We start from the raw sequence: 24748 nt of genomic DNA on the forward strand, positions 1-24748 counted from the left end.
TTTCAAGGGGTTAAAAGGGGTCACATCCCATCGCTGCTCAAGGTTATTTTAAGATCGCATCAAGGTTATCGAGGTATCTCGTAATTAACGTATAAACGATATTCGTTCAAACGAATGGTTACGACTTTCTTTCTTTTCTTCGTCGAATACCTCATAATAATGCTCGTTCATCCAATTTTCATCCGATCGATTTGACGCGGCGGAATCCCATGGTCGAAACATGACATCCGGAGAGGAGGTCTCCCTCCCCGCTAGGCGATAAAACCGGGCGGCACGATTGGATTGCGCAATCACAGACGAGCGTCTATTATCCCGATTATCGCTTATCAAAATCGATACGACTCGCATCGGATCTTAATTGCCCCCGAGGCAGGAATAATTGCGTCGGTATCGGATAAAGAACCAGTTCACGACGTTTAATACCCCGCGGCAAACTCAAACACGAGAGTACGTCGATTAAAAATCGAGCATGGAACGCGATTCCGCCTCGACTCGCGATAACCTTTATTTCTCCCTCTCTCTCTCTCTCTTTCTCGTTTCCACATTTCTATCATCCTCCGTTCATTTTTCTTAACAGGACATCCTTATCCTTGCTGTCGTCGACGATATATCTATTTTTACATTTTTACGCGTTAACGTGACACGGGAAAAGGAAAGAAGCTCGTGGATCTCGCCCACGATCACCGCGGAATCCTAGAACTCGATTGCTCGCGTGCAGTCTTGCGCGCGTTTCGCATTCCTCGCTTCCCTCCTCCCACTTCCTCTTCTTAGTTCCTCCACTCTTTCCCGATCCACCCGTGCCCTCCACCACCACGGGAATTCCACCGTTCTTTCCGCCTTTCCTCGACCGCCGACAACAATGCCTTCGTCCGGGGATGAAGACAATGGCCTCGGTCGGACGGTTGACGGACTCGCATCCTCGTTGACACGCGTTAACGATGTAACGTAAGTAAAGCCGCGACCGGAACCCGGCCTCCACGATTCCAGACGCGACACGCCCCGGGAAACGCTCGATCGGAAATCTAGACGATGCCTTTTGCATTCACGCACCACGTGGCCGTTGATCAGAGTTTACGCTCAGGCATGCCTTCACGCGTGTAGTAGCGACACCTCGTTATCGATCCTTTTAATTCGATGCTAATTATTGAAAAGAACTGTTCGAGTTTCGAATAATTTTTCTCCACAGTTTCTGAGCCGCGTGTATTGCATTCAAAGTTTCGATAATTAAGGAGAAATTCCATCGTTCGAACAATAGGGAGGGATGAACGTTTTCGCCAATCCCAAGCTCGAGGTAACGGCCTGGATTATTATTCGGGCGCGGATATTTCGGAAATTCGTAGAAACAACTAAAGGTGGAACCAGGAAACCGCGTGGCAAAATTTCAGAACGAAGTGCAACGACCGAGTTACATAAGTTGGCGAGGAGCGTGCCAGAATCGAAGGCTCGATTTTCGACGTACGTTTTTCGAAACCGCAGCTGGCCTGGCATTCGCTTCGGCTTCGTATCGACTCGCTGTATCCCGTTTTCCCGCCAAGTGGCAGCCGTGGATTAACGAGGCAGACTTTGTTTCCCTTCGAGACAGCTTCTTCTTCGCCTGTCTTCAACGAGCCTGTCACGATCCCACGCGCGTGCAACTTCTCGCTTTGAACGGTGCCGCTCGTCCCTCCAGGCATCCTATCCGCCGATTTCCGCTAGTCGAATCTCCGGATTCGCGATAAATTCCAAATTGCACGTCCAATTTCTCTTCACAGATCGTTCTAACCGTGTACACGATCCTCGAGAATTCTCTCCAACAACTTCTGCTCCGAGAAAATGGAGCAACGATTTCAGTAGGATTAATTTATATCTTTCTTTCTTCCCTTCTAATTCTTTTCCATCCATCTGTTCGTGCGATAATTTCCTCCATCAGATTCGTTCAATCTCGATATATCAGGATTAAAAAAAATACTTTTTCACGGTGGAAAGGATCCGGGTCACCGGCCCAGCTGCGCAATCCGTTCGACCAATTTCTCCCCGACCTCCCATCCATCTCCTCCACCTTCGTGTGAACGCGCGCGACAAACAGCAATTAACCCGTCATCCAGAGACGACGTTTAAACTCTCTCCAACTACTTCTTCTTCTTCTTCTTCTTGGTTAGAGTCCCCTCCTCGGTCGAGTATTGCCGACGGAAGTGTTTAACTCGCGGAGACGATAATTGTGAACGGTGATGGTGGCGGCGGTGGCTGCGGTTCGTGTGTTTTGACGCTACTCGAGGAGGAGGAATCTCTTCTTTCCTCCTTGGACCCGACGCGTTAATCTTATCCCCCTCGAAAGAGTAAACGTATCCTCAAAGTATTCGCCAATCATCGAAAAGTTAACGCATGGAGAGCACAAGGAGAGCGGCTTTCCTTTCTTTCTGCCCGAGAAACCGTGTAAACGAAACGTGCAACGTTTTTTTCTTTTTTTTTTTCCTTTCCACGCGTAATTCGAGATCGCAGGAAGCGGAGGACAAGTTGCACAGGTGATCCAAGATTAACCGGTCGATCGAGAAGGGGCACAGAAGGTAGGACAACAACAACGGGAGAGTCTCGGATCCCACGACGATTTATCTCGGTGGGAGGTCAGAGATGCGCTTTCCCTGCCCTGGCCCTGGAAACCTGGCCCTCTGGTGTCGTCGATCAACGGATATGCCCCTTTGTCTTTGCCCTTTCGTCCGTTCCAACGAAATCCTTCCTTTTCCACGGATTAGAGGACCCCTCCCTTCCTTTCTCAGACCCTCGCCCACCGTTAAATTACACCTTTTTGTGCTTCCTCTTCGAGGATACTTGGAGAGAATATACTTGGAGAGAATAATATCGCGCCCCATCTTGTCAAAATTTATCTTCGATGCCGGACGATGATTACGTCGTTCGCATGGGAAACGGGTTTGATACACCAACTCGACGATATACGTTCTCAAAACAGGGCCACAGGGGAAGAGAATATACAACGTGGTTACATATATATATAGGTGTGGCGAGGATCTAAACTACACGGATCGATGTTTCAGGGGATGAGTTTTCGTTCCTCGTGCGGACTTCCAGTCGGTGTTACACGCTGTTTCACCGTCAATATTCACGAGCATATCCTCGCTCGCGAACGCGTCGTTACTTTATCCCTCGCGACTGACCGATTATGTAAAACGCGGTTCCATGGGTGGCCTCGCCTCCCACCCATCGCGTCGATTCAATCCCCGCCGCGTGGGTGAATGCACCGATACACCCACAACGAATCCAACGAATCTCTCCCGATCCGTGCATCATCCATCTCTATAACCGATTTCTCGGCCCAGAGTTAAATAGCGTGTATCGTTACTGTACACGCTATAGTTAGCTTACAGTATCGTTTCCGCAAAGAAAGATGATTCATCTCGATGGAATTTCAATTAATTTAGCTCTTGGATCGTTTATCCCTCCGATAATATGGAGAATCGAATTGGTCGATCGATCTTTCTTCCAGTTCACGCGAAATGAATTAAAACGCTCTCTCTTATGTACGAAGGAAAAGGAAGTTGGGAGAAATATACAAAGGATTCAAAATTTAGAACACCTTTTGTCTCTCCCCGCAAAGTCATCTCGAACATCTGCGTCATTTATTCCGCGATCCTCCGCGCGATTAATTAACTCCGTCGAAATCTGGTGGATCTCCAACTCCGTCCTCGGGGAGGGGAGATCCCAACAAAGATCCAAAGTCTGCGGTGTCCAAAGTCGGTCATCAGGCGGTCGAGTTTCGTGTTTAATGAGGCGACGGGCCAATTAGTTTTGGAAAATGTCCCCGCGAGAAGGCAATCGGAAGGGACGAACAATGAGAGTGGTTGAAGAGGGGAAGCGAGGGGCTTGAGTTTGGCCCCCTTGAAGAGGCTGCGAAGGAAAAAGAGAAAAGGAAACACGTGCGGAGGAAGGAGGAAACCGTAAGGGAGTGGTGGTCGGCCCTCTCGTTTCTGGCTCGGCCCGCCGAGTCGACAGGTTCCTCGAGGACCTTTCGAGCAGCTTTCACAGTTTTTCTTCACGGCTTCTTATTTTTGCCGACAAACGAACGCCGTTCCAGGAACTTTCCTCCCCTTCCCTCCCTCCCCGAAATAATACAGACCGGACGCGATCTCCTAACTCGGGACGAAAACTCCTCCCAACGACCGTGCCATTGTTCCCGCGAAATGTTCGCACGTGTAGAATAATGGCCCGCGGCGAAAAGACGAAGGAACCGTCGTGCTGGGCCAGCGGCGAACATCATCGCGCTCTCCTCTTTCTCTCAACCCTTTCGCCCACTTTTTCGCCAACACTCGACTTCGCGGTTCTTGTGCAAGGATATTTTCTAGGAAAAGGAAAATTACGCCAAGTAAAAAAAGTATTATTGAAATTAATACAGAAATCGATCAGAATATATAAATCATAGGTCATAATTTTTTTTAAAAAAATGATCCTACGACTCAACTTATTTCAATATTGATCTTTTCGATCCCCGGAGGAAAAACACGGGAGTAAAGTTTTACGAATCTTTTTCGTCGATGCAGATGATGCATTCGCTGGAATGCACGGGAAACGGAATTTGGAGGAATACGTTAAAGCGCTCGTGTATCGCACTGATATTTCTCGCAGGCAAGTTTCGGTTTTCGACGACGTTAGAAAGACGCCCGCATCAATATCCCTCAACCTTCCCCATAAAACGCGTTAGCCTCGTTCCAGTTCGAAAGGCACCGGCATGCATCCGTTCCACACGAATTTATCAATCGTCTATCTTCAGGCAACCACCTCGATTCCTCCACTTCCACAAGGAGATGATTCTCCAGCTTCTCGTCTGGAAGTAACGCGAATCCTTGAAACAAAACGGGTAGAGATATATTTCGAGGAAATACGAAACGATAAATCTTTCTCGCTCGAAAGACGAGCGTATAAGAGAGGTGATCTGATTAATCTCGAATACGCGTCATATCCGCGAAATTCTCGAACGCGTTAAACGATCCGTTTTCGGAATCTCGCATTTGCATAATGCCTTTTCATCCCTCCCCCCTGAAATCCTTTCCCCCGTCCTTTCTTCGGGCGGGATGCGTTGCGTGCAGCCCCGATGAACGAGCAGCGAATTCTTTAATGGCCCCCTCGAACGTGCCCTCGTGATACGGGGGCACATTAGCGGTCGAAATATTTAGATATGCGTCGAGGGCTCCCGAAGGAGCCGTTTATTCCCCTTAAATCGACCCATTGTGCCTTCGAGACTTGGGATCAAAGGATTTTCACAGCGTGACACGAGATCCGAATAAAGCTTTCGTTTCGAAGAAAAGTCCCCTGTATTTTCTTAATCGATCCCTTCCACGTGAATCCCGAGCTTCGTGGAAATGTGCGTTAAAATTCCAAAATTAAATTAAGCGAACAACGAGCTGCGCTATCCACGGCTTTTATGAAAGATAAGAAAAGATTCTCAAAATTTCAAGTCCTTAACGCGATTTTCGAATTGATTTCTTTCGAACGAAAGAACGGAAGATCGTATAAACGTTCGATCGATGAAGAAAAGACGCTATTGGCACGCGAGTAATAAGCTGTCATATTAATGAACAAGCGATTCTTTAGACGGATGGAAGGAGAAGAGAGAGAAAGAGAGAGAGAGATGGAGAAACCGGTTCTAGATTCTTCTCCATAGGTGACGATAAGGAGCGACGATGCTCCCCTAGGAAAGGGACCTTTCGTTTATAACCGTGCGCGTCCTGTGTCGTTAGGACCGAGGTATTCAAGGGCGACAGGAGAATGGAATGGATGCAAGGAGGGGAGGGAGGGCGAAAGAGGATGAAAAGCGGCTGTCTAGAGAGAGAGAGAAAGAGGGGCAGACGAGATGAGATCTCACCGTGTCCCGACCTGCTCTAATCTGCTTCGTCGTACCTTGGCTCGTCGTAGATGCCGAACAAACCTCCACTTCTATCTATCTTCTTCGTTATTTTTCGCTCTACGCGTCCCCCTCCCCCGTATCGAACCTTATTTCTAGCTTCGCCGTTCTTCCTTCTCTGCAACCGCGCGACACGATCAGCCTCGAATATCTTCGACTTGTTCCACGCCGCTTAACGAGAATGGAATTTCCATTCGATCGATCTGAAAAGATTTTTTTTTTTTTTCAAAGAAACGCCAACAAGGGACAGGGAAGAAAACGCGTGAATCTAGCCTCGAATCTGCAACAACGATCGCTCGTTTCGTCGTTGTCGAGCGAGAAGAACGCTCCCCAACAGTGGCATCTCAGAGAGATTATTGGCTATCGTTCAATCGACGTCGGCCACTCTAATTGGATTTATTAATACAATTAAGCGGGGGAGAATTACGACCACGAAACCGCGTAACTGTACTCGAAGCTGTACTCACTCGGAGGAATCGTTAAGATGAATGATCGTTTTCCACTCGTTATCGATCAGAAGATACAGGGCGGGGGGGAGGGGGGAAAAATAAGCTCGAGGATATTTACGAGAGTGTTGGGCTACGCGTTTCGCTTCCTATTCACAAATGAATTTATGACGGCTATTATACGTCGATAGATATGGAATATTTGCGCGTAATGTTGGGAGGCGCGATGATGCATCCTTGTTTGCGCGCCACGGTGTATATTTATTTTGTTATCGAAGACGTCACAGCGTAAGGAGACGCGTAATTTCCGGCCGGTAAATATTTGCCATCCGTTATTGCCCTTGGGAATCTGTGGACGAGTACGTCTGGCAAAAGGGTGACGGTAAGTGGCCGATGTTTTCGACAAAATGAACCGCGTGTCCAAAGGTTAGGTTGAAGCGATCGAGGGATCACGATCCACCGATGTTACGTCCCGCAATTTCAACGTGAACCGTAAATACACGTGACGAGCAGGGATAATTCGTGATTTCCAAATTGCTAGCATCGTTTCTTCGAATCGAAGCTAATAGGATAATTCGCCACGATTCTGAAACCAATTCGTGAAAAATCATTTTACATTTTTACGGAAACAAAGAGAGAGAATAATTTAAATATTCTTAGAAAAGTATAAATTACGATAGTCACGATAAATTTATCCATTCCACGAATACTTTAATTTAATTTGAAAAATAAACCATCCGAGGGGAAAAATTAAAATTTCAAAGTCAAAGATCCAAAAAAAAATCCTATTATTCCACTTACTTGTTTCGTGTGCAACCGCGGCCAACGAACATTAATAATTTGTCGCGCGGGTTAATTTGAACGGAAGTGTCGCGTTGCACGAGCACCGCGGCTGTCGTCGGTAAATCGGCCATGCACTTCCTGCACTCGCGTTCGTGCCACGCAAGCGACTAGACACGGTTGTTATTGTTTGCCACCGCGGCGGGGAGGAGGGTTGTTTGAAAGCAGGCAACGCGTTGGGGACGTGCATAATAACGCGTCTTTGTCGTTGACGGGGGTACACGCGGCGGATATTAGTCGTCTCGCCAGACTCGAGGGGGTTGTTACAGGTAGAAATAACAGCGGAGGGCGGTGATGATAGAGACGAGAAGGAGAGGGAAAAAAATGCGGAAAGGATATAGACGAAAGGGTAAATGAGGCGCGGCCGATGATTTCGCGCCCCCGTGAATATTCTAGTGGAAAAATTTAATAAGGATCCTGCCTCTCCCTCGAGGAGGAGACTCGTTTGGAACCTCATCAAAGGAAGGAGGGATCGAATCTTCTTTGAATTTAGAAAAAAGAAGAACACCTCTTTTCTTCGGTGTTAACTTTACATCCTCGATATCCAATTCAAACTCTATCCTATTTCTTCCTAAAAATATGGAAGATAGAATAAATTTCTACTATATTGTATTCTTAATATCGTCCAACAAAGTTGTAATCCCGGAAGAAAGGATTACAAGACGCATATAGAGAACGATTTAGAGGATCCACAAAAGAAGGAGGAACTGGAAACAAGGATCGCAATATCGGCGTTGCGAAATCCAAGTATAAACGGCGCCAGATAATTGCACACCTGTTTCAATCTCTCTATTTGGATTTGCACGTAGGCGCGTTGGATTACAGGCGACGGAGACAGGATTATAGGGAGAGTCCGTGCCCGAGGACGTAGAAAATTCGGGGCGACTTTTAATCTGGATGCACACAGACGCGCGCGCGTAAACGGCACACGTTATTTCAAAGAGAGGTATACGGAATATTCGGGAAGTTTGCCAGACGTGGTGGAATATATGGAACGACGACCACGCGTCGCGTATTCCAGCATCCTGGTCCCGCAATAACGTGAATAATGGCGGCTCGTTTTCTGGAACGGTTGTGTTTTACCGCGCGAAGAAAGCGTCCAGCGGTGCCAACTATATGCCGGAAAATCACGTAACTCGGTCCAGTTACACTGGGTTTTAAGACTAAGATTTTAATACCGAGACGAGAGACAGAAACGCGAATCGCGACGACCTATCGAACACTGTCGGTCGTAATCGTGGAACGAGACGAGACACGGGACGATTGTTGTTATTCTTATTACGCTCGTGTTGACAAGTAGGAGAAAGGGGAGACGGATGATTCAAAACAATTCGTTCGCCATAAATGGAAATATTCCGCCGCTCGTCGACTTTTACGGAAAAACAAACGATTTTAAAATATAATTGTCGCAGTAGTTTCGAGAGATATATAATGTCATTATTTTCGACGAATATCTTTCCGTAAAAAGCGGCTATTGGAGTCGAGCTAATAAACGCGAGATTGAAGATAATTTTTTATTTTAAACAAAGAGATTTCGAACCCTTTTCCTACTACTTTTCCTTTTTTTTCTTTTTTTACGTCAACGAGAATTCTATGCAAAGTATCCCGCGATTATTATTTCAATAAACTCGGAAAGTAAAATCGTAAAAATCGTAAAAAACGGCGGTTGTTTACCGTCGGAAAACGGGAAGAAAATTACGTAAGCCGATTCGATTTTAACCAGCCACGCCACTCCATTGTAAATTTTTAACGAGACCATTTTCATTAGCGCGTTATCTTCCATCGAGCAGGAAACAGAGGCTCTCTCGTTACGTCACCGTTTCAAAAGAATATTACGTATTACGCTCGATGATCGGCCAGCCATCCGACACGATTTTGCCTCGATCGAGCGATTAAATCAATCGTACCACTCTTGCCGCTTCTCACAAAGGACGGAACGTGGAATCTGGTTCGATCGAGCGACGATCATGTTTTATCAGCGTCCCCTTCCCTTCGTTCGAGGACATCAATTCGACCCATAAATTCTCGTCTGTCGGAGCGAGGCCTTTGTCCACGATCAACCAGGTAAAATCGTGATTTTCGTGGGAAATACCTCCGGGGGATCTTTGGTGTACGTAAGTCGTATCACGCACGATCATTACTCGGCTCGATTCTACGATTGCACAGCCCATGGTCAAAATGATCGAGACAGGAACGTGGTCAAACGTTTATCCGCTCGATCGAATCTCGCCTTCCTTTTCCCCGACTTTGCGCTTTCATCGCCGCGACTGGACACACGTGCGTCTCCGATTTCGATTCTCAAATGAAACGATCCGATTAAACGAATCCAACCGGTCTTTTCGATCCAGATCTCGTATCGATAGAGTTATTTTCGAAGCAAATTTTACTCCAAAGTTGAAAATGATTCGAATACACCAATTTTTATTTCATTCGTTAAGTTTTATTAAATATCGGGGAAGCAATATCCTTTGCACACGATCGGATCCATTTTCTTGCATCTTTTCTCTTCGATATCGACCACGATTTTCAAGCATTTTCTCCTTTAAATCGCGGTAAACGCGATATCGTTGGAGGAAAGGGTAATGGTTAGTTTACTGGTTGGCCCATTATCCTTGGACCGTTCTCGATACCGTTGATGAAGCGAAACGCTCGTTTCCACGCTCGTGGACGGACGATAAATCGTCCGAGCTAAAGAGCCCCTCGTAATTCTGGAAACCGTGGGCCCCGTGGTGATTAGACGATTTCCCTCGGACGGATACTTTTTAACCGAGATCGACGCGTATCTCTCCTTTCCCTTCGCGCGTAATCCTCTCACGGAAATCCTCTCTCCAGCTCTCTAAGTGCTACCACCATTACCACCACGTGAGAGTCCCGCGGCCAACCAGTTTAAAACGGTGTTAATCTAAAAGCAAAGTCTGGGGGGGGCCTGTTTAATCGTGGGCAACCCGAGTAACGCGGTCTAAGAAGATTAGCCGCGAATAAAATCCTAACGAGCTGGAAAATAACCCGCTCCTTTCTACTTTCGACCTCGTCAAATACCGAGTTACGTACGTACGTTTTGCATCGTAGATACAGATTTCTTTGCAGGGAATCGAGGAAGGGAAGAAAGAAGGAAGGAAGGAAGGAAGGAAGGAAGGAAGAGAGGAATACGTTGCTCATAATTCAGGGAAAGACGGTGGCGGACGCGCGAGGGTGCCATGCATAGCCCATATCTGATCGATTTAACTAAACGCCTCCACTATATCACCCTTAACTGATCTTCACCTTTCACCCTTTTATACACGGTAGACCGCGTTCCTCGCCACGGTCCCGTACTTCTTCTGCCGCCGCACGGTTCGCTCGCCACGAGCATCTCTCCGCTGCACGAGAGGAGGGCTTGCAGGAGGGCGGAAGGGGGAGGATAGATAAAGAGAGGAGGTGCTCGTGAGAAATCCGAGACGTGACCGCGGCGTCGATTACTTTTCTAAGTCTGGCCAAACTGTACAGAGAATTCGTTATAATTTCCCGATCCGAGGTGTTTGATTTGAAAAATTCTTTGGATTTGTTTTAGAGAAAGAAAAACGGAGAATAAAAAGTGACGCGATGATTTTATATTTTTGTACGTTAAAAAAGAAAATTTGAATCGAGTTATCCGAATCATCGAAGGATAAGAGATTGGAATTTTTGGAAAAGTGCCGAGATATGATCGGAAAAAGTGGAGAGCGTAAAAGTTTCTTCTGGAAATTAGAATTTGAGGAAGAATGGGCAAGCGTTTTTATTTTTCTCTAAAAGAAAAGAAAGATCGGGATACTTTCGTCGTAGTTGCTGAGACTTGATCCAAAAAATCAGACGTTTTTTCTTTTTTTCTCTCAAGAATTGAAATTCATTTCTAAGAAGGAGGAGGAATTCCAAAGCTGAAGAATTCTAAAAGTTAAATCTCTTTGTCCCTAATTGGCAAGGTAATGCAAAGTGACGGAAGAGTAATATGTCGTCCCTCGTTGTACACGTGTTCCAGCCAAAGGAAATAACAGATTTCACGTGTTTTCCGCTATGCTCTCCTCTCGCGTTCCTCATTACCGGCTCTCGAGAAATCATCCGGCGACCTTTGTTCACCTCCGAAGCCGGCGGAAGAATTCTGTCGTGTCGCGGTACTCTCGGTGAAAAGGGTTTGTCTCGGGCTGATTGCTTGGAATTACCCGGGATCCAGCTGCAGCCGTCGAGCATTCGAATCGCGGACATGGGGGGGAACGAGGCTTCGATTCTAAGGGAAAATGCCGGCGCACGAACGGTTCTCTCCAAGAAAATCCCATTCTCCGATCATACCGTGTATAAACTCTCGCCAATATCTTTCCCCTCTTCGAGCTAATTTTAGAAATCCTCTCTCCATTTATTAAAAACAATCCAATGGAATATCTGCTCCACGTTTCCATCCTTCTCAATAATAATTTACAATAATAGGTAGAAAAATTAATTAAATGAACTTTCTCAGGATTTCGCAAGCGCATCGAGTATCTTAAAGGTATCCATTCAGACCTAAAAAAAAAAAAGAAAAATCAGAACACTCTTAACGCAAGCAACAGTTCCTCTCTCACGTGCGAATTAAATCGATGCATGCAAATCGATCTTTACGGGGAAAAAGGAGAAAGATCCTTTCCCATCCCTGGCGGGAACACGTAAAATTACGTCACCGCGCGTGCGACAACAATGATTCTGTTCGAAAACTATCCGTAATCCACGAGGAGAAGTAACGAATTCCTTTCGCAACGTCGATGCTCGCTGACATGCCTCGTAACGAGACTGCACACGGCGAAATGCACGGCGAAATGCGCGCGTGTTTTCTGACATTTCGCGATATTGGACGGGATTATCATATTACACGTGTGCGTGTTTACCTCGCCGACGTCGCGAGATTTGCTTCTCGCGATTCCAGATAATTCGTTGATGGATCGTGGCCTCGTGTAAATCGCGCGGAGACAGGGCGCTTTAAGGTGGAGAGAGAAAGCACACACGAGCCACACACGATCGCCTCGATTGTTCTCCTCCTCGACGACGCCAAGTGCAGCATCAATTATTCAGAAACAATGAGAGACGATCCCGGAGGCCCTCCGGTCCCTGCTTCCTTATTACCATCGTTCAACGTCCTCTCGAGGAGATCTACGGCTCGCCGCTTTTTTTTCCATCGCGTCTCATCGATGTGGAAAACGCTTGGGAACGGTTGAGAAAATCCTCTTTTGGGGGGGGATTCGTTAATTCGACGTAGGAAGAAGAGGCTTTTTGGAGAAGAGTTTCGAACTACGGATGTTTGTCGCGAATGATAAGCAGCTTCGTCAATTTTTTACTCGACGATACAAATGAAAATCGAGAAGGAAATTTTCGAAAGTTGGAATTCTTTTTATTTCCTCTTTTTATTTTTAAGAGGAGAGGATAAAGAATTTTATCGCGGGTATGATAATTTATATCTGATATTGTAACGTAGTAATTTTTGTTCGGATGGAAACGCTGCATTCTCGTATCCAATATCGTAAATAAATAATTTGGACGATAAGAAAAATCCTTCGTCTCTCATCGTACAAACATCTTCTATCTCACCACGTTGAAACGATGAGATACCAATTCTAAATAAAACGAACGCCGTTGTGCATCTTAGACGCAATTTATAAACTATAAAAAAAATTCTCCATCTCCTTTCTCCCCTCGATCGATCATCATTTCTTATCACTATCCGATAGCTTCGAAAACCCAATTTAACTTGACAACGCGTGGAAGTGTTGCCCGCGTCAGCGGGATCTCATCTCGTGCATATGCGCGTTTATAAAAAAAAGGGGGGGATACGCAAGCTGACGGAAGTAGCTTTCTACGAAGATAATCCATCGAGAGAGAGGAGGGGATGAAAGAAGCGAGCAGTTGACCCAAAGGGTGGATAAAACTGCGAGACACCGAGAGAGATACGTGTGTCCCAATTGAACAACTTTTAATTGCTTGCACCGGCGTGCAGCTGCAATTAAGGAATCTCAAGAGGTCGGGGGCATCGTCGCAGGATTCGAATCGTTAGCCGTGATATCGCGCGATTTAATCTCCGCCGCCGCTGTTCGTTTCTTTTCTCTCGGCCCGGCGCTCGTTAAGTCTCATTCTCTGCGCCGCTTTTTCGCGTATTTCCCTCTTTTACGAAGCTGGCCGTCTCGTCTGGAAAATTCTCGAATAATTTCTCAATTGAATCTCGCGCTCTCGTTTCAATCTTGCCGCTCATTCGTTCGAAAACTTTGCAAATTTCCTGCCTCCCCTTAATTTCTACGCCCACGTCTATGAAAAGTTTCGAATTTTCACGTACATTTTTCTTTCTCTTTCTTTCTTTTCTTTACAAGATTCACAGATGATTTGGCAAATGAGACGAGAGAGAGAAAAATAAGAGCCGTGGCTTGGATATTATTTTTCGAACGTTCGTTTTCGGGGATACCCTTGCGCCTGGAACAAAAATAGAGCAAGGATGGAGTAATTGATGGAGTAATTGACTATCTCGTTCTAATCTTGTTAGAGCAATTTGCCACGAATTTGGACACCGATTAACACCGATCGCGTGTATTATACCAACAGCCATCCAAGAGATTCCACGAGAACTTTGAGATAAGGTTGAAACTTCGATGGAACCTTCGATGTTTGCGAATAGTGTTTATGAATATGAGATGAAGAGGAAGAAGGGTGTGCATCCAAAATTCCTGGAATCGATGGAATAATCGTTACGAAACGTTCTATATTTATTGTAAAAGTTGGCCGAGATGGGAGACGGGGATGGGCTGTTAACCTTTTGAAACGCAATAATATATCTCTACCTACGCGCACGGTCTCGGCTCCTGGAACCGATTCGCCCGCGGGGCCTCCGCTCAATAAGCTCGAAAATTGTTTGCTTCGCACACACGGCCTTTACTTTACACCTTTTAAACGGTGTCACAACATTATCGACACCCACGCACGTGTCTAACTCGCGGACACTTTGACGTTTCGCGTAGAAAAAAAAAAAGAAGAAACACGCTCTTCTTCAACCTTGGACATATCGATGACCGTTCGAGAAGCCGATGCCATTTCATTTTCGATCCTCCATCTTCTCGATCCAATCCCGTTCCATCGTTTAAAATCATTTCTCCCGATTTCCTCGAAATTAAAACTTATCTCCCTCAAACCTTGATCCACCATTTTCTATTATTTTACGAAATTGCAATTTCCCATAGATTGACTCGCTGTGAGATTCTATCGCTTCTATAAAACGAACCCGTTCACTATTACTGTAACGTACTTATGACGTTGTTCACGCGATTATTTGGACCCGCATGTTCAATTTTCATCAGACGTGATTGAGCGTATTACGTGAAGGAATTTAAACAAATTTTGTTACGAGAGCACACATTTCCCAAACGTTACAAATTTCAACATCCGTACGATACGATAATTGGCCGACCTAGAAAAAGTGGAAACGAACGTCCGCACGAAGGGAGTGGGCCCATGCAATATAAAACATTGTTTCGCCGTGTGTACACGAGTCAATGGCATGACGACGCATACGTTCCACCGTAATATACGACCTGATACACGTATACCGGTGTGCGATCCACGATGATGACGATAGTTATGAGGCTTTCCTAATCTTCCCCCTTCGAGAATTACGAAGCTCGGCTGATTCACCGGGAAAGATAGCAAATCTAGCCGGCTTTTAACCTTTCGACCAAAGGTAATCGAAGCGTGTCGGCCGTTTTCCACGTCCGATCGTTTTCCAGGATCGATCCTGTTCCCATTGATATTTTTCTCGCGCGCGCGCGCGTGTCCGAGCATACCATTCAACTTAAGAATTTTCTCAACTCAAGAGTTTCTCGAGTATATACACGGGGAATCGATCGTGGCGATCTACCCGAACCAATTGGTATCATTAAGCTTGCACAAGATCGATATCGGGAGGGAGAGAAACAGAGAGAGAGAAAAAGGAGAATGAAAGAGAGGACAGGCAAACGTTTACCACGCGAGCGTGAGCGTGTCTCGAGGAAGAAAAAAAGGAAAAAGAAAAAAAAAACGGCTCGCATAATTGCGTGGCAGGTGCAGTGACTTAATTGCCAGGCTTTGTACAAAGCGGCTATAGCGCCACGAGGAACGTGATGCAATGCGTGGAATTCTGTTCTGATAAACAGGCTTGCAGATAGGTACGCTCGTTTTTGCACATTTGCAAAAATGATGAAACAAGAAGCGCGAATCTGACCGTGTTGCGACGATTTGGATGAATCCTCCCCTCCCTCCCTTCTTGTGTCGAAAGGAAAGGGTTTCGAGATTCGTTTCGAGGTTACGTCGGTTCATGAGCAACTAATGAAACCGACGCTAAGCTAGAATTAGAAGCGAAAATTCTCCAAAGACACGCCTCGGAATCGCCTCGTGTCGCGACCTTTCGTCCCGTCTCGAGTATCATTACGTAAAGTAAAGCTCGCGCGAAAAATGGCGGAATTGCCAGGGGCTCGCTAATTTAATTGCCAACTCTGGGTAGTACTGGCCGGTCGATGGGCGTCGCGCTACCTCTGATCAATGCAGGTGTACGCAACAATACCGATAATGGTACCCACGGTCGAGTAATAACAGGCATCGAGCTCGCACGATCTCGAGGATGGCTCGCACACGTCGCGATATCCAACGTCTGAGGATTTCAAGAAACACCTGTTAATCGTAAAAACGCGGTGGTAAAAAGCGGCGGGAAGAGATGACTCTTCTTTTTTTCTTTTTTTATCTTCGCGTCATCTCGTATATGTTGCCCGTTTCCGTGTAAATAAGAAGGACAAACACGAGCGGCGAAATTCTCGAGTCCGCGTGATTTTTACGAGCGGAAGAAACGACCACGAAGGGAATATATATCGTATTGTAAGTGGCGCTTTAATGAAATCGTTATTGCACGACACGGCGGGTAGTGGCACGCTTCGCTATTATTTAATTGCGAGCCGCTGTTTAACCAACGATTTTGCTCCCTTAACGAAACCTCCGTCGTGGAACAGGTCGCAAAGGGAATTTCATTCTCCTCGCGTGCTTCGACATAACGTGTCGGGGTTGGAAATTAATTTCTTCGCTTCTTTTTAAGCGATCAAGTTTTTCGATTTAAAATGGGCGACAATTTTGAATTTTCCATCTCATCAAATGACAATTATCAATATTACAAACGAGTGAAGATATCGAACGAATTAATTGGTAAAACGTGCGCATCGTGTGTCGAATTATTTTGTAAGACGGATGACGCGTACGGCTCTCGAGGGAAAAATTATTACAACTCGCGACATGGCGATCGAGAATTGTAAATGAGATCGATTCAATTTCGGGCGGATGTTTAATTAATTTGTGCATCGGTCGTTTCTTGCCTCCCTATGAATTAATCTCGATGTAACCGCCGTTGATTCAATTTCACTTCGTTTAATTATTCACCCCCGACGATGTTGTTTGCATAAAAAGCGGGCTGAATAGCGGGCGTTGTTAGAAAAAAAAAAAAAGAAAAAAAGAATGGAGGAAAATGCGCGAAAAGAGGCACGACCTTGTTTCCAAGTTTGCCTTTGTGTTTCGATAATTGCTTCGATAAGCCGTACACGTCTATCGTGACAAGGTAATATTTTCTTCCAACGCACATATACTTTATCGATATTTAAGGCCCGGTAATTTTCTAACTACTTAAATCAACCATTTATTCAGCAGGATCGTTCGTTTAAATCGTTCTCGAAATAACTCCATACAAAACTTGGATCAGAACCAAAGAATCGGATTAGCTATTTCTAAATATTAGTCTTAGACAGAAGGAATTCGACCACTAGACCGTTCGCGCTGATCACCACTCGGTAAATAGAAAATCCAAATGTAGCACATTTTTCTTCCTGGCTACGCTCCAAAATAATTTGAACAATCAATGCGAAGTGTCAACATTTTCACAAAAATATTGGCCACCACCATTTTTTATCGGCCAATATTTATCGGTCATTCTAAATATTTCTAAAATATTTTTCAATGGAAAATATTCAAAATTCACTTGAATTGTTCAAATTAACGAAACGAATAAAAATATAAAACGGAACTAATTTTCCCAAAACTCTATCCATTTTTCGAACAATACAAAAGATTTCGAGATACGAACAATCCTCTCTAAAAGTATCAACCATTACGATATTTAAAAATTATTAATAAATCCTAAAATATTATTCTTCGATTATACTAACTTTCATTCGATATAAAAAATATAAAATACAAATACAATTAATTTTTCCTAACAGCACTCCAAATCTTTTTGAACAGTCAATAAAATTGGAATAACAGAGAGGTGTCCCTATAAAGGATTTCATTGAAATACCAAGCATCACGATCCTCTCTGTCGTCCCTTCAAGGGCCATCCCTCTCATCGTCACGATCGCACACGAGTGGGTGTCACTTAACGATTGCGTTACGAGTGAGAGGGAGGCACGATAACGAGCAGGTAACGCGGCGCTATTATCAATTTAATTGGTAGATCGTGCCGAGGTATCATCGAATCGATACACCGAATCGTGGGTCGGTCTCACAAAGAGAGCCAGGTCTTGGAAGAAAATTAATAAATCAAGACTGGTTTGGTGGAGGCCACCATGGCGCTCTTTCGTCATTCCAAACGTTTTGTATCTAGCCTTTACGGCATTCCAACCGTGAAAGAAACGCTCGCCTAATAATCGTTTTCTAGCCTTTTTCACATCCTCGTCTTTTTTTCCTTCCTTCGTTTCTTCGTTGCGTATCTTCATAAACTAACCTATCTTTCTCCCTCTTGAAACGCGACTGCTTATTAAATGCCTCGTGTTTACTTATCTGTTAGCTTTATCCCTTTGTTTCGAGAAACTGTCGAAGGTTATATGGAAGGCAATCGGGACAAAGAATGGGACAAGTTTATCGCCGAATTATCGACGGGATGATAGGAGACTCCAGACCTCGGGAGAACAATTTCTCGAAGGATAAAGAAATCGATGAGATTATTTTCTGTAGATATTTCCGTCTAGCCTTCGCTTCACGTTTTTCTTTTTCTTTTCTTTTTTTTCTCTTTTCTTTTTTTCGTGAATGGAATCCTAAACGTTTGATAGAAAGTAACGATAAACCGACTCAAAGGTTCGCCTAAATTAATATTCACGTCAGTGATCGTTCTAAATATACTCTGATCGAGCTATTCGAGTGGGTGATCGTGTATATATACGCGATTTAGCGGCGCGTAATCGCGCCAATAAAATTAAAAAACCGCCCATAAAAGATCTGGCGGTATCTCGACCAGAATCCCTTCGAGATTCGAGTCGAGGATCTCTTCAACGCTGGAGGTAAAAAAAAAAAGAAAAAAAAAGAAAAGAGAGAGAGAGAAAAGCATCGATGGCCGGATTAATCGGGGCCATGTGCGCCACCAATCCGTACGCGGATATATCGACACTAATTTTTTTTTCAACAGAACCATCCCCCTTAACCCCGTTAAAACGTGAAGAAAAGTCGGTATGGAGATAGAGAAAAAGAGAGAGAGAGAGAGAGAAAGAGAGAAAATTCGTGAGAAAAAGCAAAGACGAATCATACCTTGACGAGCAGGTGGATTGGCTGGCTGACGCTGAGTGGTTTGCCTCTTCTGGCCTTTCCGCCTCCGCCGCCCAAACACTTTATCCACGGCATTCCTCGAGTGTTTTCTCGCCTCTCCGTTGCCTCTTGTTCGCGTCTCCGATTCCTCTCCCTACTCTTCTCTCCCACGATTCTCTCTTCCTAGCTCGTTCCTCGTCCTCCTTCCGCAAATCCCTCAAGGCTTTCCGCTCGTACCCGCGTCGCTCGTTCGCTGCATCTCGCGGATTCCTCCTCCTCCTCCTCTCGTGAGAACTTTTTAACTTTCTTCAAATTCACGCGTTCTCAAAACGCCGATTATATTATCTTAAAACTCGACGCGAATAATACTTTTCGTCCACGTGGAAGAATCCTCCTCACCGATATGAACGAATTCCAAACTTCGCAGTTTCCTTTCGTCCGGTCACGTTGTTTCGTAAACAAAACTAACACGCCTCTCCCAGATCACGCCACACCAAGTTCACCGTGATCCCGTCCATCGAGGAAACGAAACTTCTCGAATTAATTATCTTCCTTCGTCACTGCACAATTGGTCGTCCATTGCATCGCATGATTTCCTTTCGAGATTTGCGATTAATAGATTCGTTCAGGCACACGGATGAATTAACGAGATAGATAAAGGATAATCACGAACACGGAGAGACGGAGAGAGAAGGAGAGAGAGAGAGAAACGTTGCGTAAACTCGGTTGACGAGATGGAAACACGGCGTGGTAGGGAGCATCGGTCGGTTTTGCGTTTCCACGCTGCTTTTTCCACGCTGCGTCGACGTAGTACACTAACGAGGACGTCCTCTCTCGCGCGCGGCTCCCGCGACACTGCCGACCGTCCGCTTCGCTATCGTCGATTTTATACGCGCCTTGACAGGCCGGGTCACACCGCGGTTCCTTATCTCCTCTTCATAGACAATCCTTTGCACTAATATATATATAAATAATCGTATACTAATAAACGTCTATCGTATAATTTTTACGAATTTTAATCTTTTCTTCCTCTCGTCGATTGAATTTTTTTTTTTTTTTTTTCTTTAGAAATTCTTTTTAAAAACTTGAGTTTGTCGTGAAGTTGGTGATGTTACAGCAAACTCAAGCTCGGATTAACTTCTGGTCAACTGTCAACGCAGCCTCGTCGATCAATCTTCTTCTTGGTTTTCATCAAGTTCCGTGGATTATCCGGAGAGTACCGCCAATAATGAATCGTAATTGAATCTCGCGCAAACTTGTGGAAAGTTCTGTGACATTTTACAATTATTTTTTTTAATTCGATACTTTGTTCCTTTTAGAAAATTATTTTCTTCTTTCTTTTTTTTTTCCAATTGTAAAAATGGATGGATATTTATAAAACGACAATATTTTTTTATTATTTGTATTCTTCCATTCTTAGAAAATTATCAAACAGAAATTAAAGAAAACGTGTACACGCGTGCGTGAATGAATGTGAATCGACTCGATTTTACAAGCGTCAGCTTTTCTCGACCAGCTCGACCCGCGGCCTGCCGTCGACTGACAGAAAATACCAGCCGGGACCCCGAAGAGCGCTCTGAGGGCCGGACAGAGGGGCGGAAGGAATCGACAATCCGTGTCGAAACGCAGCGCAACTCTCCGCATCTGCGCCTCCGCCTGATCCCGCTTCTGCGACGATCACGAAAATCATCGAAGATTCTTATCCTCGGCAAACAACCGATCTCGAATCGAATCTTTTCTTTTTCTCTCTTTTTCGGGATGCTTAATATATTTGCTTTGCTCCTTCTCTCCTATCTTTATAGAGCGTTCGAGAAGGTAATGTCGTTTGTCTACGAGTTAGGAAAAAAAGTAAATCGAACCAAACCCATGGCTCCATCTTCCCGACCATGAATTTCCCAGAAGAGGTTTTCAAGAGATTTTATAGTGGAATAACTTTATGATCGTTTCATTTTTTTCCTTTCTTTTTTTTTTTTACCGATCGTTTCAAGTCTCAGAACACAGATGTCAGATGAAAATAGATGAAGCTCGTACACTTGTACAAACATCTTCGTGTTTGTCACGAGTCAACCCTATGGACTAATGTGTCCGTAATACTGGACCTATACACACCTACACTCTCTCTCTTTCTCCTTCCTCTCTCGATCCATATATCGATCATCCGATTCATCTTACACTCTCCACACTTATTATCCGCGTATATTTGACCAGGAGATACATACGTAACAAGCTTGTATCTCTTAAAAATCATCTTCTTACCTACGCAACCCTTAAAACCGGTACTTATATGCTTCATCGTCCGGTCGGTTATATTCGAGTTATGACAGGATGGTAACGGTGTCGATGGGGAAACATTGACATGGGTCCCCCTGCACGGAGGCAAATTACGTTACCACGTTGAAACGAAACGCCCCGTACCCCGTACTATGTCGTACAAGCGCAGTATCAACGGGAACCGTGTTTACATCTCGTCGTGGTGCAGCGGATCTTTACGAGAAGGGGGGCCCCATAAACCCGTACTTGCTCCACCACACGTATTTACACACGAGCCTCGCCGATCGTCCCGACCGATCATCATCGTCGAATCGGAAATCGAGTTTCCAACCTAACTTTTCGAATTTTTTTGTTTTCGGGCGATCTACTTAGGCGAACAAACAACGCGATATTAAGTTATCCGCGTATCTGAAATTTTTCTCTACGATTTACGTAACACGTGCAACGCGAGAGTGGGAACACGAAGAGCGGATAAACTCGAGTCGATAACAGGAACAGTTTCGTAACAGCGTAATAAAAAAATATTGCCGATTAATCATCGAATAATTTTTAACGATATATATATTTTGGGATGTGTGTTTATTTCCTGTTGAAATGGGCGGATTTCGGGTGTTTGCCTGGTTTTCTTGATAGTTAAATTAAAATCGCGTTAACACTTGTTCGATTCGAGGTGATTACAATTAATTAAAACGTACGCGGCAATTAATTAAGAAAATTTTAATATTTTTTTCGTGAAACGATGCAACATGTTCGATTAATAAATTTTTTAAATTATCGTGGCAATATGTATCCGTTCAATTTACGTTCCTTCATTTCCTCTTTATCTTTGCCATTGTTTTAACAATTTTTTTATACACGCTGTATAAAAAAGTGACCTACATAAAGTCTCACAAGTTATTTTCTCGCTAAACTAACGATGATATCGACTTCTCTTCTTTCTTTTTTTTAATCAAATAGATTCACATTTCGATCTTTTGCGCAATTTAAACTCTTTTAACTCTTCTGAATTTTTTTAAATGAAAAATGACCCATTTTTTAAATTATTAACGTGAAGAATTTTCACGTTGTAAACGTTTTGCATCTTCGTGTAACACGCACAACTCGACGAGAAGTTATACCTTCGTTGATACAATTACACATGCACGTAGCTACGTAGCTTGCGCAGCGTCCCGCAATTACAATCGAAGAGCTGCCCCCTTTCACGGCCACGAAACGAGATTCCAGGGCCTGCAGGGACCCCGGCCAGATAAATCATCGGCTTCTTCGAAGTGTCTCTCCTTTCCCGATGTCCGTACTCGCTAATTAAGTTTGCAGAACGCTGTTGGTGCCGCTTCTGGCCGCATAACGAGGCGTGTGTAACTTTCTGTTCAGCGGGAGGTAATGCGAGTGGAATACTTAATATCGCGGGCACCCGGCCTCGGATCTCTTTCTGGGCACGTGCTGCTCGCCTTAGGCCAGAAAGGGTTGTGAATCCGGAAGGCGCGGCCACGTTTTCTTCTTCGTTTCCACGAAACAACTGTTAGACGGGGAGAGGGGAGGGGGAGGAGGAAATTACACTACACTGCGGAGAATCTTCTATGGAGCGAGTCTTCTATCCGAACGATATAATAACGATCGTGCAAGTTGTAGTAAAAGCTCTGGAAATTTTTCAAATTGCCAAGATAAACGTTGAAGATATTTTTTGGATTTACTCTGCTTATATGATATACGATTTTCTCAAACTTTGATATTGAAAACTTGCTTCACTTTTCTCGTTATTTTATTATTCCATCGTTGTTTATCGTTCCGTGGAAAAGTCGCTATAATTTCCCTCAAACTTCTTCATCCGCCGTTCCCTGGATCCGACTGGACACTTTCTAGTAACTTTCCAAAGACGTTCACGGAACTCAGGTAATCGGCAGACGTAACAGTGGAACAGTGTAATCATCAACGACCACCGACTAACTACAGGTTACTCGGCCAAAGGATGGTCGATAGCCCGACGATCTGAAATAGCGGCGGTAATCATAGAAAAATCGAAGATCGTCCTATTCCACGCCACTTTTATTCTCCCTTCGTATTACAAAATTACATCCTCGGACGGCTCGAATCGTAATCTCTACCTAAACGTACCATTTCCTGGAACAAAAACCCATCGCAAATTATTCCTGGAGAGAAAATCTCGTAAAAGTTTGCTCGCCGGCGAGACAACGGCGATAAAATAAAATTTAAGGCAACAAACTTACTCCTCCCCCCCATTCCAGATCGTATCTGCCAACGCATTCGCTGTTTTTCCAACGCGTCTCCCCTTTCGGAAGATTTTTCTTTTCCGTTTAAAGGCGCTGCTTCCATCTCCGCGTCGAGGAATTAGGCACGCGCGCGAGATATCATAAAAGAGAAGAAAACCAGGCCAAAGGATCGTAAAGAATCGGGTCAACCAAGAAGATGAGAAAACTTTTGCCCTTTTCCTTAACGCGTCTCGTCTCCTGGATAACGAAAATCCTTCTTCTTAACACATTTAATATTGCGATAAAAATCGAACTAGCTCCCTCGTGGTCTTCGAACACTGTTAAATAGAAAGAAGTGTTGTAAAACGATTGAAAAATCTAAATGCAAAATAATTATATCAATATTATTGGTAATATTCAAACGATTCTACTCAATAAGAAGTCAAAGAAATTTAGAAATTTGGTACCATTCTTTTTAATATCGATATCCTTTAAACCAGCAAACTTTCAATTGCCACATTTAATATTTTACAAAGATTATATCTTGATTTTTATTTCACTTTCTTCAAAATCTTCAGATATTGATCCTAATGACAATACTTAAGGAAAGCCGGATGTGTGGAAAATATTTGTCCGTGTTTCTACTTAAAAAAAAGAAATTGATAACGCGATGGTACGCGACACGATAGAAAATCCGCAAGAACATTCACGTCATCCGCATTGGATGTGTTAAACGAGAGAGATGGAACTAGTTCGCCCTGGCCTCGTTATAGGTGGAACGAAACGTAATATAACCCTTGCCGATCCCGGGCTTCCCGGCTGCAAGGGTGGGCCAGTGACGTACGCGGTCGCAAAGAGGAGGAGGTTGGTTCGAGGGAACAAAGTTATTCCGGAGACCACGAGAGAGCCAAGAGGTCAGCCAATTCCAAGGGATCCTCTCTTTCTCTCCCCCTATCTCCCTCCCTCTCTCTGCCCGCGTCCTGTTAACTTTCGCGAGGCTACGTCAGATAGCCAAATGGGCTGTGTACTCCGCATTGGCCTGCATTTTCCTTGCTTCCCTTCCCACCGATCTATCTCATCGACTCTCTCTCTCTTTCTCTGATCGAACGTTTCTTCGCAGCTTTGGTTGTCGGTTTCGATAAAGAGGCGGGCAGAGATGTTGATTAATTGAACGTCACCCGGTGTTTTCGACCATGCCACGAATTAAAATGAATCAAAAAGGATCGTTTATCAAACACGAGCTTTCCTCGTTGCCTTATGGAGAACCTTTACTCACTTTTAAGGGTGGGTGAGTAAGTGGTGAGGGTTTTAAAATTTCTTTTTCTTGCTTCTTCTTCTTCTTCTTCTTCTCCTTCTCTTCCTTTTGTAGTCTTTTGCTTTTGGAACAGAGAAAAAAGGAAAATCGGTGTTAATTAAAATATCCATTGAAGAGATAGGAGAACGTGGTAATAGAAAAAATTTTTTAATTCCGTATAAACTGTAATTTGACCGCAACACTTGCGGGTTAAATCTCGAGCGTATTGCCCTTTAAATTAGTATGATAATGT

The 24748-nt window shown here is 44.4% G+C and overlaps 1 protein-coding gene across 7 annotated transcripts in view; it reads right to left on the bottom strand.

Annotated features, from left to right (window-relative positions):
• LOC408429 (tensin-1) overlaps window positions 1–19676 on the bottom strand; it is a 147194-nt gene extending 127518 nt beyond the window's left edge. For 2 of the 7 annotated variants that reach the window (XM_006560361.3, XM_006560369.3), the window contains exon 1: window positions 18727–19674. In XM_006560361.3, coding sequence (XP_006560424.2) covers window positions 18727–18819 — 93 coding nt within the window. In that variant the 5' untranslated portion in view covers window positions 18820–19674. Of the gene's footprint in view, window positions 1–18726 lie in introns of all 7 variants that reach the window. The other 5 variants (XM_006560362.3, XM_006560360.3, XM_391976.7 and 2 more) reach the window with 5 other exon arrangements.
• Between the last annotated feature and the right edge of the window lie 5072 nt (window positions 19677–24748).

Source organism: Apis mellifera, linkage group LG13 (genome assembly GCF_003254395.2).
Source record: "Apis mellifera strain DH4 linkage group LG13, Amel_HAv3.1, whole genome shotgun sequence".
Lineage (NCBI taxonomy): Eukaryota > Metazoa > Arthropoda > Insecta > Hymenoptera > Apidae > Apis > Apis mellifera.